At 43.2% G+C, this 19,957-nt stretch overlaps 1 protein-coding gene across 2 annotated transcripts in view; it reads right to left on the reverse strand.

Annotated features, from left to right (window-relative positions):
- Window positions 1-19,957, reverse strand: part of nfatc3a (nuclear factor of activated T cells 3a) — a 53,383-nt gene that overhangs the window by 8,732 nt on the left and 24,694 nt on the right. For both annotated transcript variants that reach the window (XM_019891502.1, XM_019891511.1), the window contains exons 4-9: window positions 11,566-11,765; window positions 11,000-11,172; window positions 10,180-10,320; window positions 7,819-7,874; window positions 6,869-6,995; window positions 3,779-4,870 (exon numbers count right to left, since the gene is read on the reverse strand). In XM_019891502.1, the coding sequence (XP_019747061.1) occupies window positions 3,779-4,870; window positions 6,869-6,995; window positions 7,819-7,874; window positions 10,180-10,320; window positions 11,000-11,172; window positions 11,566-11,765 (1,789 nt within the window). The remainder of the gene's footprint in view (window positions 1-3,778; window positions 4,871-6,868; window positions 6,996-7,818; window positions 7,875-10,179; window positions 10,321-10,999; window positions 11,173-11,565; window positions 11,766-19,957) is intronic.

A 19,957-nucleotide genomic window follows, 5' to 3' on the forward strand; every position in this document is an offset into this window, starting at 1 on the left:
GCCTGTACACGTCACAGGGGCCATCTGCTAGCAAACGAGGGCAGTTTTTCTACACACACTCCATGTTTGTACTCATTCCACGTTGGCTCTTCTGTGGTATTATTACTGCTGCTTCTACAGAGGAGCGGTTTATTCATTATTGTTCAAAAATGTCATCAATGTGGATAAATAATGCCGCATAGACTTTCTTTCAGTAATGGGTAATCTATTCACTGGAAATGACTGTTCAATTGAATCGTTCAGGCTATTCACATGAGTTATTTTTAAAATTTGAACAAAGCTTACTCAAAAATGATTTATTCGTGTTCTGAATGCAAGCATATCCGCTGTAATAAAGTTAGAGTTGATCCTTCAGGATGGTGCAAAAGATTGTGTTTGATCAACATTGTCTCATCAGATCAGGGATGCGAATAATTACACCGGTCCAACGGCACATTTTAATCAGCAATGGCATAATGTGTTCCAGAGTGTATTTTTGATGGTGATGATGATCGTTGATAAATTTAAATTTAGAAACTGTTGACCAGTGTTATCAAAATGGAATGCAAAACCTGATCAAAATGATGAATATTTTTCATTATGACTCTAAAGCCCGCATACACGCATACTGATAATCAGGTCAAATTTGAACCCGAGTCCCCACTTCCAATCAGTGCGGAGAAGAGCAGTCATCACACAACATGGTGACCGCCCACCCTTCCCTCATCTGTGGAGTCTCTTAAAATGTGTCGTAATAGACCGAACTTCTCTCGTCTTTTTGTGACGTGTTGCCACAGACCTTCTTCCTTCTGGGTATTTATTATCACTTGCTCATTTATTTTGGCGAGTCCACTTCCAGGGATTTTCTGTCTTTTTTCCTTTAATTAATTATCAGGTTGGGCCAGGTGATTTCCGGATGGTGTTCCCACACCTGCAGCTGATCAGCAATCATCCTCCTGTGTATAAGACCTCTGCTGAGCTGCAAGCGGGTGCCAGATGACTCGGGTGTTCTGAGTGGTAGTCCGGTCATTACTAGTGTAAATGCCATTTTGAACTTGATTGTCTTTTTACCTATCCAGCCTGGCTCTGCGTTTTTCCTCCACGGACTACTGTTCTCCTCTCCCCCGAAGTTCTCCTACCCTAAACCGGAGCTTCACTTTCTTGTTTACGAGCCACCATTGTGTCCCGAGCTGGATTATCAGACTCTCTCTCTCACTCTATTTAAATACTCCCTTTAACCTCTGACAAACAGTCTCCCATTCGCTTTTGGATCCACTGTTGCCTTGATTTACTTTAGTCATCCATAACACTTTTGCAACTGAACGTGTCATTTTTGACTAAAATATACCCATGGAACAAATATGAAATACAAGTTGACCAACTCAAGATGTGGCATCACCAATACTTTTGGGCATATCTGTCCATACAACCTGAAAACATAAAGGTAGTGCAATGTGGAACCTAAAAAGGCAATTGTTTGATTTTTTTTATTTTTTTTTTCTTGAAAAACTCCCTGGAACATGGATGCATGCAATATTGTGAGGCCACCACCTGTCAGAATCTACTAGAATGCAACTTCTCCACATCACTTCCAATGACAACCCTTTTAAAACTGGGAACTCCTTTACAACGTGCAATTCATCTGCCTCGGTCGGTGCTGCTCTTTTTGTTAGCAACGACGGCGAAATGGGCATGGAATTTAACTCCTAAATGTCTGATTAAATGAGGAGTCCATAAACTATGATCATGAAAACTGGGAGGGCCTCCAGCGAGACGCCTATTTAAGTACAAGCCTATATTTATTTGTTCCAGTGGTTTATGTCGCATCTATTGGAACGCCTTCTAGTGGTATGTACATTTGCATTTAAACTTTGAAACTGTTTGTTTACATTTGTTCAGGTACAATTTTTATTATTTTATTTATTTCAAGAGACTGCTACCGACAAGCATTTGCTGCGCATGTGTGTGTAGATTTTCTTCGAAAGTGACATCGCCAAATACTGGCCAGGCATGCATAATAAGGTCTATTCGAGAAAAAAAAAAAACAAAAAACGGTTTGAACACGGTTGTTACCATGTAAATGTACCTTTAGTCGTGACTCATCAGCAGAAAGCTTCGCAAGACATACTGTACATCATGCTAATGGATACACTTACTAATGCTGTGTCTGTCAGAGGCACAGAGTGAATACGGTCTTACTTAGTGAGTAGGCAGTGACCTCTTAAAAATACAGACCGGGGCCAGGCTCCACGTTGCTACTTCAAAACATGGCCTGCAGAGCCGGGCTGGCACACAAAGCTATTTTTAGCCACAGGCTCAAAGGGGGAGCTCACATTCCCGGCTGAACCGTGTCACTCGCAAACTTTTTCGGAAAAGAGCACAGCCTGCGAATGTACATTTACCCTCCCCAGAAAATACGTGAGTGTGTCAGAAACAACAACAACAACAATAACACAAAAATAAAACGAGCTATGATGCGCATGTTCGAATTAAAATGTGAGAATTTTTTTTTTTTTTTAAACCGTGTACTCAGCCTACTTGACAGTGGCGTGTGTGGTTGCATAAATGCAGCTCCCCGATGAACCTCACTGGATTTTCACACACGACTTATTGACAAGTGGCCTGTGTTAATTAGGCTGACCCGTGCGAGCACACAATGTAACACCTCCCAACCCAGCCTTGCCTGGCTATTTATTAACCACCCCCCCCCATGGCGAACTAGCCAAGTTCCTGAGTGGCAGATAAGAGGCTGTTTGGAGACGTGTACTTCAGATAAAAGAAATCTAGGCGGGGAAAAAGCCAGCGGCCTCATGCTTTGGACTGACTTCACTGCTCATTGTGAAGTCAACATGTTCTCTTGTGCATCCCATTTAGACATGTGAAAACATGCACTTGCACACAGAATATAATAACCACGGCAACCCACACAATCTGCGACTTGGCAATTATTATGCAATATTGCTATCAAGGTAAATAAGGGCTGAAACAAGTCCTTGAGTAATTAGTGTACCTCGGTTAAACAAAAACGCTCGAGGTATTTTTTTTCTGCCTCGAGTACCGATTATTTCTGTGTACACTGGCAGGAAGATGAAGTCAAGCTAAATGCTGCAACAACATCTTGCCCGGTGAGGTAATTAGTCTCCTAATGGCCGCCATACATCGAACGGAATTGGAGCGTTAATCTGATGCTTTGGTTATCAGCCCCGTGTGTCAGACGTAGCCAAATACAAAGTCCTGCCTCGGACTGGGGCAACACCGACAGATGAGACACTATCACTGTAATCAAACACCAAGGATTTAGCTCACAGAAAATAAACTGATGCTGACGAGTATTGGTTTACATCATGGGGTATGGATTTGTCACATGATCTAACTGAATCCCAAAGCAGTGTCTTGGTTTTAAATATGGATGCTTGCAAGTAATCTCTGCAAGCACTTGTTATGAACGGCCTTGACTGTCCCTCAGAGATTCACCTGAAAAGCAGCTGAACTGTATGTGCGTGCTCCTCAAATCTGAATGGCAGGACGTACAGGTATTGAAGACAAATGTCCCGATGGACTGAAGTGGTGAACGTCCAACACGTTCAAATTTCTACAGTGCTTAAGATGGAGTATATCCAAGCTGACTACTAGTCTATTGCTATAAATAAGCCATTTCCGGTTGTTAGGTGCTCATCATATTTCTCCCTTTTGCAATAACAAGTAGAAGAAACATGTTTTGATTCCAATCTGTTAGGCCCATTCAAATATATAGATTCCACTTTAGTAAGGTATGATCAATAACACTTTAATAACTTACCATCATCCAGTGTGATGTCTTGTAGGCCTATCGAGCGGAAGGTAGGCTCCCTATCCTCCGGCTCTTCTTTGATGTTCAGCCTCTCGACTTCCGATGTGAATGGCCCCTGGGGGCTTAGTGGGTGCACCAAAGGCCCCGCAGCAGTCGGGGACAAGCCGGCCATGACCGGGCTAGCCGCCTGAGGAGAAGGATGTCCTGAATGCGGATGCTGCAAGGGGCCCAAGGGACTGTTACCTGGCGAAGAGGAAGTGGGAGACTGGTAGGGCAGCGAGTGGAGCTGAGGGGAAGAAGGCCCGGAATGGGCTGACGGGATCATATGCGGAGGAGGGGCGGTGCATGGTGTAGGGCAGGAGGCTGAGCGTTGACTCACTGGGTGGTAGCCCATGGCCCTCTGAAGCTGGGAAGAGTGGGGCCCCACGAGTGGGGGGCCAGTAGGTGAGGGCACCTGAGTGGGATTCGGGGAGCAGTGGTAGCCTCCCATCGTGTGGAGGTGTGGGGACGAGGGGGCGAGAAGGGGTTGGTGGCTTTGCGGAGACCCCGCGATGGGGCCTGACGACACGGGCGTTGACGGGGACGAGCAGGGGGAGGAGGAATACACTATCCCCATGCCCAGCGGGTGTGACGCAGCACCGGGGCTTTGCTGGAAAGGCATCCTGTCATAGCTCTGAGGAGAAAGGCTTGACTGGCCGTTGAAGGACAGGCTGTGAGCGTGACTCTGGTTGCGCTGCATGGGCTGGTACGAGGGCCGCGAGGGCGACGGGGAGGCAGGAAGTGGGACGGGAGAGGAGCTCGGATGGAACGTCATGTGGCAGTCGACGGGAGCGTGGTGCAAACTGCGACCCTGGAGGTGAGGCAGGTGCTGGAAGGATGGGGAGCCTATGGAAGGGCAGGGAGCCTGCAGGGACAGCAGGACGGGTCCCGAGCCCGAGGCCAGACCGTGCGGGGAGGTGGACAGAAGGTTATCCGATGGGTGGCCCTGATCGGGGGAAGGCAGCTGAGGGCGCACCAGACTGGCAGCATGTGTCAGGGGCATGGACATGGCAGATACAGCGGGATGGTCCAGCTCATCCCGGTGTTCCTGTTTCACCATCACTGAAGAGAAAGAGAGAAAAGAAAATACATTTCACAGAAATGCACATAGGTGGCAAACACAGTTTCTGGTTTTATTTCTCCAAAGTGTCTGTGCTAAATTGGACCAATAGAAGTCATAAGATGAGGAATTAAAATGCAGGGGGCCGGGGACAAATGAGTGCAATTCAAACTCTGATTGATTGAAAAAAATCTTCTCAGATTTTACATTGATACAATAAACAGGACAGTTATTTCAGCTCTCAGATTTACCAACTGTACCTAATTGTGATTCTTTTCAAAAAATTTATTTATTTTCCTTCAGCTCAGAATCAAGAGGACGAGCATATGCTGCCGGTCAGTCTGGACGCCATCACATGAAATGCTGTGTGACAAGCTGAATGCCTGAATGCCCCCCAGCACGGATCAGAGCAACAGAACAAACGAGTTCATTGATCTCACGCCCTCGACTCACCCCATCACCCCTCTGGGATGAAGGGACGAGGGGTAAAAAAAAAAAAAACATTTAAAAAAACGAAAAAGCTAAACAAGCTTTCCCAATGAATCCACACAAATATGAGATGATAGATGTATACAAAGAAATTATTTTCAGCGGACCCTCTGAACTATAATCGTTTGCCAGTCAAACAACTTGGATTTGATCCGAGGATCCCGACGACAATGCGGCGCAGTTCACGGCTCTCAAGTTGGGGGTTCAAATTGAGGCAGCAGCAGCTTCTTTCGTTCTGTGCTGTGTATGTATGACCTCCGCTGTGCTTGCATCAGTTTTCTCCAGGTTCTCAGGGGCACAACTAACAATTTTTTTGCAGCTGTAGTTTTATGGGAATTAAGTCGCATTTTAGATGGCCGAAATAGGCTCCAGCATGCCCTTGACCCCCATGAGAATCAGAGGCTCGGATTATGGCTGGATGTTTAGAAAATTACTTTATTTGCAGTGTGATTTAGTAAAACAGAGTAGATCAGTAATAACAGGATAAAGAGAGTTAATTCTAATTTCCAGTAGTGCATGGGTAATTCTTCAGTATGTGGCGTCGTCTGCTACAGCGATCGCTACCACACAGTCCACAACAAGACAGGAAACATGACTTATTAGACCACCACCTCCAACCCACACACTCACACACAAGCATATGAACACAATAAAGCAGGTGGTGTCTGCGGTGCCTCTGATGGTGTCACCGAACCTGCTTGTGCGAACAAACAGTGCAGGGTTTACTCTGCTCTGCCGTCATTGGCTGCCGCAGCCTGTCAAAAGGGAACAGGAACAGGAACCGCCTGAGTGGGCGTGCTCGCAAATAGAGGGCAGGTGGGTGGAGGGGCATATACAGACACGCACGCACACACACACACACACACACACACACACACACACACACACACACACACACACACACACGTCGTTTTGTCAATTACAGAATTGTATGTAGTAGGCTCAAGTTTCTGTTTGACAGTCATCTCTTTGCTTACAATAAATACAACCTTTACCTTAAACGCATGGTACGGTCTGTTTAACAAGCAAATGTGGGTCAACTAAATGTTGTTGTGAACACAATCAACAAACCTTAAAAATGAAGAATGTTAATGGCATTATTTATTGAAGGCACGACACACACACCAGGAGACACTCAAATTATGGCATCACACACTCAGAAATCTCGACCCACTACATTGAACAGAAAAAGAGTTCAGACCAAAACGGGCTTGTGAGTTAGTGAAGGTTTTACAAAACCAACAGCAAGCAGGTGTTTGTGACATGGGGGTACTCCACTGCGTCACAGTCAGGTTCTTTAGACTGACAAAATGGGTTAGTGATACAATAGTGTACTGTGCTCTGTAACTGTTGTGGGAGGAAGCAGGAAGCGACAAACAAAAGGAATCCATCATGTCTGGAATTAATTGATTACGCCCATAGAAAAAGCAACATTTACAAATCATCGAACAATAAAATGGTCCAGTAATAACAATGATAATAACAAAAAAAACAAAAAAACTTAACCTCACCTGAAAGGTAAGTGAAGCGCTGGGATTGGCTCCTTTTCCGTTTTCCATTGCAGACATAAAACTGCACTTGCACAGCGGAGCTCACAGTCTTACTGTGGTACGGAGGGACTTCCACTACAATACATGACTGCGTGAAAAGCAAAACAGTGCTTATTATTTAAACACACCTTCTCCACTTGACAAAAAAAGAGCTCGACAGCGGAACCTCCACTTGATATCCGAGAGCAAATTTGTTCACCTCACTTGAACTAATTTCAGCCAGCATCAGAGGACTACCTGAATGTGTGCGTTGAATTTTATCATCCATCCATTTTAGACTTGGTGCCAGTCAATCACGGGTTTTGGCTTTAAGTGTTCAAGTGAGTGACATGATAGTTTAAGATGACCACTAGTAGTCATGTGTGCATGAATTTTGCTTCTGTTTCACTTTGGTTAGCATTCTTGTTAGTAGTTTTATCCCGTAAGGTTTCTACTTTTCTTAATTGTTCCCATTCATGAGCAGTTTGTCTTTGATTGATCTGGTGTTGTGCATGTAGTCCATAGGTGGGTATTGCTTGATAAGAAGTAGTGCTGAGCAAAAATGGAGCCTGCTACATTAGCTTCTCGCACTAGCCGCTAGCTGGAGCCCGATTAGCTGGCAATGCTTATCACTGGTGATCAAATGGTAGCGTTTGATGCATGTTTTACATTTACTATTTACATTGCATGACATTTATTACCTCCCCACATTTATATTTTCCATTTTAAAGGTCTGCTTTTGTGTGTGAGATAGTTTATACTGATACCTTAAAACAGTTAAAGGTTTAATAATATTGACATTTTTGACAAATTATTCAAAAAGTCATTTCAATTGGAAATTTTATACGGAAATGCAAGCAAACCAAAGGTCGACCAGGTTGTGCTCCACTCTGGAGGTTCCACTCTATTTAGGTAACTAACAGACTACTCACGCCTTGAGTTTTCTCCCGGATGATTTTGGCCTCCACTTCCCACTGTGGCCGCGCATCTAACAAGAGAGTAGAGAAAAGAGGGGAAAAAAATAACTTTTACCGTCTGCACTGATGAATGTGGCTAAGGAACCACAGGATTTGTTACTGACGAGCTTTGTGTCCTCCTTTTCGAGGCCCAGAGGCCACGTGGAGAAAATCTTAGTAGCGGTGACTTAATCACAATCAAATGTCCAAATAAACCTCCTATTTGTCTTGCCTGGCTGACATTCTAAAGAGCACAGTGGAATCACTGTATTTATTTTAACTGCTGAAAAACATCCTTTGCCGTTTTCCAATGTTGGATCTAATTATTTAGACAGACATCGTAGGGAACACTGACAGGACCCTGTGGTTGGAAGACACTGAAGCCATTGACTAAACGTTTATTTGACTTGCTACGTTAGCACAGAATGTAGCTCTGAGCTGTATTATTTGAAGTTTGTGTTTTAATGATGTTACCACAGTCTCTACCTGCATAGCGTCTTCCCCGCAAAACCAAAGTTCCCTCATAATTCCAACCAAAGACATCTGCGTCTGTTAGCGAGGGTGAGTCTTTGTGTAGCTTGAGCACACTCTCTCATCTCAGGAACATTTTCGGCTTTTCACTTTCCTGTAGATTTAAATCTAACCTTCTGTAGCCGTAATCTAATCTAACAACCAAAGCCTTAGTTGTGGTAATGCAGTATCCATTGAGAGGGACATTTCCTTTCCCGATGAAGAAATGTCCTTGAAAGTCTTGGCAGCTGACAGCAGCGCATTATTGCACCACGTCTTGTTGACATTCAACAGGCTGGAGCAAGGGCCCCACATGCTACGTCAGACAACAAGCACCAACAAGAAGCTCATACCACACTAAGACAATGACTCGGATCGGGCAGACAACAGAGTCAGGGGGAGAAAGAAAGTGCAATTTATGTGCCGGATTAAAAAATAAATAAATACATTTTACTCAAGGGGAAAAAAATGGTGAGAAACAAATTAGCATGCGTGTGTCACCGTTCAGGTGGAGTGCAGTCACTGCTTAGTCTCGTTTGTATACACTTTCATCCTTGTAAAATTGATAGATTTCCTTTAATCTTAGCGTGAATGCCTAATGAAATGTGGCTATTCTACTATTCTATTCTAAATAAACACTAAAGATGTCCGTACATAAATACGAAGACAATTTTATGCACTACATAATATTGCTGTTCTATAAAAAATAAAAATATATTGCTAGCCTACAACAGTTGAAATAATTCAACTGGACTTTTCTTGTTTGTTGAAAATGTTTCATCTCTTTATCGAAAAGGCTTCTTTAGTTTTAAATGGAGGAATGACATTCTATTGTGACAAACCCCCCAGGCTTTGCCTGGACTTGCTATAAGCTCCATAAAGTCTTGATCGGGGACTTGGTCTTGACTCTCAAAGTCTTGGCCTGGATTTTGTCTTGACCCCTAAAAGTCTTTGTCTGGATGTGGTTTCAACTTTTCAAAATCTTGGCCTGGACTTGGTCTGAGCTCCACAAAGCCACGGTCTGGACTCTTCTCAACTCCCCAATGTCTTGGTTTGCACTTGGTCTTGACTTCCCAAAGTCTTAGTGTGGATTTGGTCTCAAATGATCAGTCTTGATTATAAAGCTACACGTGATTTCTATTTGTTTTTCTAGTTGGATCACGTGTGCCTGGAGGTTAGGGATCACTGTCAGACTGAAGCCATTTATGGTGCCATCCTATAATCACACAACTACTGTTGTTTTTCAGTTCAGGAAAATGGAAAAATATCAGTCACTGCCTTCCGTTCTTTCTTATTTCTTCCACTGCTACAATTACTCCAATCAGTGCCTTTTGCACTAAAGCAGACAGATTAGTCGAGATGAGGGGATCGTTTAGACAAACCCCAATCATCATCATCATCATCGTCATCTTCCATTCCCTGTTGGTTCATTGTCTTTTTACCCTTCTTCTACAGTCCAATTTCTTCATACATGGAGCCCAGCTTTATATCTCCTCTCTGAGGACCCTTTCTTCCTGTTTTTGGACTTGACCGTTCAACCACGGCGCATCTCTATGCTTATGCATAGCCCTCAAAGAGCTGAGGACATTCCTCCGTGCCTTATTTCCCTCAAAGATCTTTGCGATGGTCTCTCACTCACACGACTTAACTTTCTGCCATGTGTGGACTTGATTTTAACACAGCAGAACAATAGTAGTTGCGGCAGCTCTGAAGTAAATTCAGTGATGAATCATGTCATATTTGTACTTCTAAAACCTTATGTTAGGCTGGGTTCCTCAAATACCACCCCAAAAAACCCACAAAAAAAACCACCAACAAAGGTCTTACCAGGGCCCTTCTCCAAAAAGATGACTTTGGACTCTGGAAAGAAGTTGCTCCCAGTGATGGCCATTTCCTCTCCCCCACAGACCAGACAGCTGGTCAGACTGGATTTGTCAACTTGTGGCAGCTCTTGAGCCGAACGCTGGGCTGGGGGTTACACAGCAGACGTTACAGACAAAAGAGTTTGCTAAGTCATCTTTTGTCACATTGACGGGGTAAAATATGGCATTTATTTCAGGAGTATATTAAGATTTTCACCAAGCGGTACAATTCAGTTCGGTTCTCCGCAGTATGATTTTAAACGGTAAGCCTTAAGAAATTTACACACCGCAGACGGCGCACAGATGAAAGTGGTACAGTTCAATCTCGCCCATAAATGGCAGTGGTTGCTAAGCGACAGAATAGGAAAAGAACCGTGTGCCTTTTCCCGCTTGTATGGATGTAAACGAAGCTGCAGCTCGGCAATATGTACTCGTGATTGTTCTACGACGGGAAGTCCTGGCTTTGATTAAAATAAGGAGGTGACGACAAGCCGAGCAACAGCCAAAAGAAAGCTGTGGGTCCATCTGATTCTAAGACCAGCGAGGGGGCATAAGCTCTTCCCCGAGCTCTCGCCCCATGATGGCCACTGATAGAACGGTACATCATTTGTCTTGTGTCCAAGAGCTTGGGACACTGTGACACTGCATTAATTATTGATTCTCCTTTTTTTTCTTCTCAATGTAGAACTGAACAAAAATGTGCTGTTTGGTGAAAAGGTGGATTTCAATTATTGTTAGGTAGAAAAACGTCATTTATAGTGCGCTTGTATGTGTTTGTGACTTACAGCATTCTACAGGAATAGAGGCCGCCTGCAGCGACAGAACCTTCCCATTCGGCTGAGGGATGTGAACCCTGAACACCACGCGTACCCGTGTGTTCTTCCTTCCAATGTCCGTCTCCCCCTTCCGCAGTTCAATGTCTGAGTTCCGTAGCTTCAGGATGCCTGCACAGTCGATACTGTGGGAAGAAGAAGGGAAAGTAGTTGGCTTGTAAATTGTGAAATCCAGAGAAAAGCAAATACATGCACAGCAGGGTTTTGGAAGAACCTTTTTAAATGTAAAATGTAAAACAAATGGGAAAGTCCAGACCACATCCTTTCCACTTAAATCCAATGTAAACAAATGAAGCAGGGCCTTCCGCAAATATAATCATGATGCAGGATCTTAAATAGTCACATGAAGTTTACGTCTCTACTCCTTTGGTGTTCACCACCTTATGTTGATTTAAATTAAAAATACATAAAAGTTCACATTGGGGTAAGCCATAAAAGCCGTAAACACGGCCGGACCTTCCTCACTGCGGGAAGCTCGTAAATGGAAAATGCAACCTGGAAATATGTGTGACATGTACCAGGCGGACATGTTGTTTTCAGGCAGGAGAGGAATTTCCAGAACTTTGGTGCTGGTGATCACAATCTCCTGGCTGGCCGTGGCCACAGTTTTCCCGGTGATGCGGTGCACTTGGTAAAAAGCATGCGGCCTCAAGTAACGGTCATCTGCTGTTCCGATGAACATCTGCAGGTTGACAGGCTTCTCGCTGTAGCCAACCAGCTGAAACATGACAGAAAACGGAATCAAGCACATGTGAGTACAGCTGTAAGGTGTGAACAAAGAAGCATTCAGCTGTCTGACTTTTGTTTGGGAGGGATTTCCAATGTCAGTTGAAGGTTGTTACAGTTCTGGCAAAGGCACTGGAGATTCATTTGGCATTTTGACATTCTATGAGTCTAACTGATGATTGACTTAATAGGCCTCGATATTTTTTCCTGTTCCAAACCTGGTGCAGGAGACAGTAATGCCACAAACCCAGTAATTCCCCAGAAGTTCACCTGGGGCTACTTTGGCAAAGCAGTATATGACATTGAGAAAAGAAATAAATACAGTGCAATCCATGTTTCTCCCTACCATAAAAACAAGAGAATTTATACCCTTAACTAGACCTCCAACGAGCCGGAGCGAATCCTGAACACATCCATCTGACTTTTTTGATTACAAAGAATCACATTGTGTGCTGGCTAAGTAACTAAATACAAATAAATATGCAATGACCGAAATGGTATCCTATTTGATGGGACTGATATTCAAATATTTCCACAGCTTGACAGATAGTAGCCATAATGAACGAATAGTTAAAAATAGAAATATAAAATGAGGACAATGCTGTCTTCAAGGTGCGAGCTCCACTCATAACGCTAAGGTTGGACCAAGGCTAAATATTTGTAGCTTCTTCAGAAGTGGAATTTTAGTGTCAAGTCTATCAGGAGTACCTTTCAGGGTACCAGTAGGAAATATTTTTAGCTTTTTTAGAAGTGGAATTTTAGTGTCAAGTCTATCAGGAGTACGTTTCAAGGTACCAGTAGTAAATATTTTTAGCTTTTTCAGAAGTGGAATTTTAGTGTCAAGTCTATAAGGATTCAGGGTACCAGCTCGGGTACAAGCCATTGTTACCCAAAAAGAAGACTGATGCACTTTCCTCTAAAGGCGACTGCATACAAAGCTCATTCATGGTTCAAGTCAGTTTGACAAGGAGAGAAAACTGCCAGTAGTAATGTTGTTGTCCTTTTCAAATCCAGTGTCTAACCCTGCCAACCGTGTTGGCCTCGCACACCCGGCAAGCAGCTGCTTTCTCCATTTGTCATGAGAGTTGCCACCCCGGTTTCCACTCAAGACAGGTGAGATATTTGGTGGCGGAAAGTGTTGCTTGTCTGGTATAGTTGAGGGCAAGATGGAAATAAGAGCAGGACCTTATTCTGAAACCCAGAAGCTGCACAATCCCACTACTGTTGTAATGTTGTGCTTGGCAGACTCGGTGACGGCAGGATGGCACCCCCGCTCACATTTGCACGCACTGTGCTGCCCTCACGGCCCACCCCCCGCCTATCCCCGGCTTAGATGGAGGGCAGCTCTTAGAGGCTCGCAGAGGAGAACAAGGTCTTTCAGTGCTGTTTGCACCCTGGGAACTGCCAAGCCTCAAGCGAGCTGCAGCTGGTTACTGACCCCATCTTCTTCTAAGCTTCGCGTCACACACCACCGCGTCAACGCTCTGTCCAATATTGTGGTAACTGGAGGGAGAGCTAGTGAGATTCATCACATGCTGTTCCAAAACCAACTGGAGTGAAAAGGCTTGTGTGAATAATCACGACCATACCTTGAACGACACTGACCTAAGTGAATGAAACATGCTTAATCAATCAAAAGGGGATTCATTATTTATCAAAACCAAAATATGAGACTATGCACCATTTCCACTGCAATTTAGCTACTGCGCTACTAGCTACATATGATACTTTTCTATTGGTAAGGGCGGCTACTAGCCTAAACCATACGGGTTCGCATGAAATACTTCTGGTCACTCACTGCTAAAACCAGACATGAAAAAAATAAACATATATGCTAACATTAGCATACCCTGCTGCTGTGCCTTTAGCTTTGGGCACGGCAGTGCTCTTCTGCACAATCAACATTTTACTGCAACATTTTATTTTCTTCCTCATTCTCTTCTAGGAGGAGACAATTAATCTACGAAAGACGAATAGGAGATAAGTAGAAGAAGTGAGCCAAATTATTTTATTAATCAAGGGACCCCTCAGAGTGTGGCCGTGGGCCGCATGTGGGCTGCTAGTTGCCAGTTGCCCAATCCTGCCCGAGCAGGCATCCAGTATTTCCATGAAATTTTGAGAACTGATACAATGTGCTCCCTTAAGTCTTATACATAGAATTGGCCTCTCTCAAAATTCACATGCTATTTATAAGGGAATCTCTCAAATAATCATTGCTTATAAAAGACACAAACAACCACAAGAAAATAGAATGCAAATCACAGCGTGATGTTATCATTATCCAAAAGCGATGACATTTTCAGAGTTCAAATGGATTTGCGTTAAGCCCACATAGTGCTGCTCAACAGGAAATACAGCACAAAACCTCTGTTGAGCTTTGTTTTTGGCACCACTTAAATCAATTCATTTGCTAAAATTGTTTCGATTTGAACTACAAAGTTCCATGCCCTCGGCTTCATTGTGAAGCAAAGACCCAAGAGGTTTATATATACGGATTCTGTATACTTTACAAAATCTTTTCTTTGTGCTCCGCAATGGAAGCATGACGGGATAAACATGACTGACTACTGGTACACATTCATGTGTGTGCTGAGTTTAATTAAGCAAGAGCTTACAGTCAATTCAAATATTCCCGAAACCAGTCTAACAGACACCACAGAAGGTAAATTCGGGTGCAGTAAACCGTGACTAGAATCCAAGTCCCTGTTGTAAACCACAGTATCTGGCACTTGAAATGTATTGGGAAGGAAGTTATACTAAGGAGCAGCATGTGGCCACCATAATAACCAGTTACAGGCTCATCTTTGGCAACCACACTAGGCAGATCTTAACCGCCACATGAAAGCATAAATCATGCTAGTAACAAGCTAACGGGTCATTACGCAGCCAAGTCTGAATGGTCCATGAGTGTAAATGACACGATTTTTATATTCAGAAAACCACACGGTCACACTTGTTTTGCCCAGGTGGTTAGTGCTTGCGCACGAACGCAGTGCAAACCATTTATCTGCAGCAGCAGCAGCAGCAGCAGCACATATGCCACAGACACAATAAAATGAGTTAAGAGCTGCGCGTGGAAAGATCAGAAACCCCACCAAAACTGGTCAAGTCCACCATCATGTGATGCTTTGCCATAGGCCGCAAGTAAGCAAGGAAACAAAAGCAACAAAAAATGCAGTTCTTCTTTCCAATATTTTGCCATTTAACATGCAATCTGCAAAGTCAGGAACAATGAAATTTCTTGGGCATGTCCATCATAAATAGACCCGCTACAAAGTCTCAAAAATCCATCTATGAAAAGACAAAGGAAGTCTGCCGTTTGGGTCGAAGCAGCCATTTTAGAGGTCTTGTGGCCATTTTCCTTCAAAGACAAACCAGTCCTTGACAGTTTGTGTGATTGCAACACATTTTGTTCCATTGTTTGTGGTCAGAGCATGGCAACCAACTTTAACACTCAAGAGTTTCATAAAACGTGTGGTGTGAGGACGGTCCCGCAACCATATAGGGCCAGTACCGGCTGAAATATGTACAGTAGATAGATTTTCTGCTCTTGAAGCTCGGAATTCCATGAAACTCAAAATACACGCTTTATGTCCCCCATCGTCCACTGTTTCAACTGTAATGGCTGCACGGGTAATGTATGCACACCCATTCATCACTCCATGGGGCTTCGATTTATTTCTTTATGATTTGGGATGGAGTGTTGACAAATGCATCAGGGTTTCTTTCCAAGCAAGCAGGAAATCAAGATAAGACGGGCCAGAAAAATGCCTCCTTTCATGTTGCATTGACGCTTAACAACGTTAACGCTTAACACAGAGGGACGATTTTCGTCGCTAAACCAAATGTGCAACCGTGTCTAAACAGATGATTATTTTCAATTTATGCTCTCTTTGATTCAATAATTAGAATTAGTTCTGAAAAATTTGAGGGTTCTTGAAATATCAGCCAGCAGGAGCCACAAAACTGTCTCTGTGAACAAAAAATAAACACGTGAGCCATAACGCGAGGATAGTTGGAAGAATAACATTTACTTTCACAACAAGAGCTCAAGCGCGGTTGCATCGCTTATAAGGGTAAAGCTACATGAAGAATGACAGCCCAACAGGGAAAAAGTGGGTCGTTCAGGTGAAAAGAAAAAGAAAAGAAAAGAAAAAGTATTAAAAGACAAAGTCACACAACACAACAATTCAGGTGAAAAGAAAAAGAAAAGAAAAAGTATTAAAAAAGTATTAAAAGACAAAGTCACACAACACAACAGCGCGTTTGACACCACACATGATGACATCATTTTGTTCAAAACGTACAAATTTGCAGTAAATTATGTGAAACCTTAGTGGTCTAATGTTCCCGTGTTCTGCAATATATTTGGTACTATTTGATTAGCTGATGGCCAGTGACAATCTGCGTATGGAGACAGTCGAGAATTTCGATTGGGTACCAAAGTATAAACAGTGCCAAAAAAACTCGCTTGAGACAGTTGCACCATATTGAGACACGTTTTATTGTGCTGATGTGTGTATCAAATTGAGACAGCCTGTAAATGACATCAAACTTGGTAAAGACACTCCGCAATGTCTTTTATGACATGGACTATTTTAGGACAAACATTTGCCTTCAGCCTTCAGATATTTATGCGCCAAATGGAAAATCTACCCTAGTTTGGACTTGGCCGTGTTAATTTTAGACCTTGTGCCACTAGCGCTCCGGCTTGAACACAATGTGTTTATGAAACAACAACAAGACGGATGGCGGGACTGAGCACTCTTCAAAGAGAGGAGGCTCGGGGTGGGGGGAATATTTAGGTAAACACACAGAAGGGTAAAAGAGGAGTTCTGGTTGAAGATGCGTCTCAACGACAAAAAACACAGCACATGCACGCTTGACTTGTCTCACATTCCGGAGTCACCCCCTAAATCTGTGCTGAGTGTGAAATACCGCAGGAGGGTGGTCTCTGCACTTTTACTCATCTTCTCTGTCTGTCCACAGCAAACCGTATGGACTTTGCTGTCTGGTCAGCAAGAAACCGAATCTTACAAAAAAGATCACTTTTATAATTCAACGCCATGAACCAACAGTAACCGCTGCTGCTGCTTCTGACTAGACTGGATTTGGGATAGGGGATGAACTCTCCCCTCTAAAATAAAACAGCTGGATACAGTTACATATCCAGCTCCCACTAAATAAAGTCCCCATTTATTTTTGGCCTTCATCTGTTCCACTGGTCCGGTAATAAGGGCAACAAGCACGGGGGCAAAAACATCTTCCAGCACCGCGTGTAAACATGAAATTGTACACGCAGCAAAGATGTGTTCAAGGTAATACCCGGCCTAAAGAGAATTTGGGTTTCCATTTACGTGTATGTGCTAGTCAAAGTCGAAGGCTCTTGAAGGTCGTATAATTTGGAATTTGAATTGTACCACCTTCATATATGACTTGGTTTGAGGGTACTTTGAAGAAAGCTTGGTTCAGTGTGTGCCAACTGACTGTGCATATTTATTTATTTATTTATTTTTGTCAAGACTTAATCTAAAAAATTTAATCAGCCTCAACTAAAGAAGTAGTAAGAATGAGTAAAACTACTGCATCATAAAGGGTTGTTTTTCTTTGAAACTTAATTTTACATTTGATTGCGAAATAAAATGTAAAATGACATAATCACAAAATTACATAATTTTTTTTTTTAGTTTTTACATTTAAGAGTGGTAAAAATATATTCACATTAGTATAAGTGATAAGCGCATTACATGCCAGACAGAAAACTCGCTCAAGTTGAAAAACAAAATGTTCATTTCAGGCAGCAGCACACTGTAGCATCTGATTGTGCATCCGCTAGGAGAGGTGGTGGCGTCGCACTGTCCTGAGCCCTGGGTTGCAAGACAAATGACGGTAAAACAGGCATTGCAATGGATGGAGATCACTACGTTGAATATGCCTGGTTGATTGAAAGTGGTAAAAACATTGAAGTTGAGAATTTTTACAATAGCCTAAAATGCAAATACATTCTTCATCTATATCACATCTGCTCCTCCTCTTAAAAATATATATTTTCAACCAGCAGGAAAAGACACCAGGCTACTACCGGTACTTGTTTGGAGGCTTAGCAACCAGTGCGAAATATGAACAGACTTGCGCTGAGCACCCTTCGTCCCTACGCCATCCTACATCCTACCCCGCAGTGAACACCGCGAAAACTAAGTGCAGTGTGAAAAGGTCTTTCACATGCTACTTGAAAAATTGCTTGTACTTTTAATAAATCTGCAGTTCATCTGTTTTATGATGGCAACAGTTCGATCCTGGAAGAGATCATTTCTAACTGACAGGGGCATGAGCAGTAGGGGCGCTGATTCTCCAGTGTGGTACTAATATTCCACAGTCGGCGAATTGGGGGAGGAGCATAAAGTGCTTCAGCATTGCCCTAAAACAACAGGTACATATTGGAATGAATACATTTGGAGTTTGCCTATTTGCCCTACGCAAGTAAAGTCAGGTATGACTTCCTTTTGCAGCTCTCGATGAAATGGCGCTGTTTTGATCTTTTTTCTATACCGTCATGGTAACATGGCTGCTTAACTTAAGGCTGCTTAACTTTCCAAGTCTCTGAAGCATAAAACATCCATAGAATTGAAAATACTGACAAAAAAGGGTGGGTGGTTCACGAGTAATTTGTTGTTTGCACGTCCTGCACGCGCTGCGTTCCCAATTTTGCTTCCTGACTCTTGTCACAAGTCTCTGTCACCGTCCACCTCAGCTCAGGCCGTAACTCGACACTTTCTTACATCCAGCGCCTGACTCTGCTAAGTTGTTTCCCTGTGTTGCTGCACCGTTGCCATGGTGAGACTTTTTGTGTATGCAATCGAGTATGTGTGTGTGCGTATGTATGTGAGTGAGCGAGGGGCTTCATACGCACATAAGCCGCCGCTTTTCAACTTACGCAAGAGAGGGGAGGGGGGGGGGAGGTGGTTGGAGCACATTGACTTTAGTCTAAATGGTGGTCCTTCAGGGGTTAACCGTCGGGTTTAAGTATGTGTGTGTATGTGTATGTGACAGATGTGGAAACAAGCCCAATGGTGGCGAAGGTCATTTTTATCAGGCTGTAGTTTGTCAGGCGAGACTTCAGCGAGTCTTGTGAGACGTCATCTGAATAATTTTGCAAGTGTAGTTTGGTTTCCTTTGGCTTTTTTTTTTTTTTGTTTGCCAACACAGAAGAGTTTGAGCCATGGTATAGGCAAATAGTGTGATGATTTCCATAAAACTGGCCATTTTACTTTCTGTGACAAAAGAAAGGTTCGAGCTGCTTCATACAATATGAGGAGTACAATGTCAAGTACAAATAAATTTTCTTCAGCAAGTACCATGTGAAACTTACAACCACAATGCTCCAGAGATATACAATACAAGATATACAATAAATTCCTGCTGGTAAGAAAGAAAATCGCTCTGCAAAACACTTTCCTGTTCCTCCTATTTTACGTGAATAGTTTTATTTGAATCCACCTTGATTAAGTTGTATTATCTGCATCACTGTGCAATAGTGATTAGCACGTCTGCCTTACAGTCCCGAGATTTGGAATTGGAGTCTATGTAGTGTTTGCATGTTCTCCCAACGCTCGTGTGTTTTTGCTCCATATAATCCAGCTTCTTCCCACATTCCATAAGACTTTAAAACAGTTTATAAGTGTGAGCGTGTTTGTCCATATGTACCCTGCGATTGAGCTTACAACCAATCCAAGTCGTACTGTATCCTGCTTCGCCCTCAGAGTCAGTGCCAGCTCACCCGTGACCCTCATGAGGACAAGCGCTATAAATGGTGGATGGTTGAATAATTAGCAGTATACTGTGGTTAACATCTCTTTAAACTTGTGTGACAATTGGAAATTTTATGTTGCTTAAAATATTGACCGTACGGTAAATAAACATTTTATAATGCCAACAGTTTGCACCTGGAATGGATTATTAACTTCCTGGGGAAGAAAGCGTTTGGAAAGCTGCTCTTGTCCATAGTTTTCAGTTATGTATTTATTTATTTTTTAATCGCGCATATGCACTGCGTCGATCTCAGAGGCTCGCTGTTTGCCCTGCACGCTGGGGAGGGCAGAGGGAGCCAGGGGGCCGGTTCACTGTTTGTTTAAACAAGGTCAGTACATGTGCGCACACACACACGCACGCACAAGCATTTACTGT

This window comes from Hippocampus comes, unplaced genomic scaffold, assembly GCF_001891065.2.
Source record: "Hippocampus comes isolate QL1 unplaced genomic scaffold, H_comes_QL1_v1.1 scaffold275, whole genome shotgun sequence".
Lineage (NCBI taxonomy): Eukaryota > Metazoa > Chordata > Actinopteri > Syngnathiformes > Syngnathidae > Hippocampus > Hippocampus comes.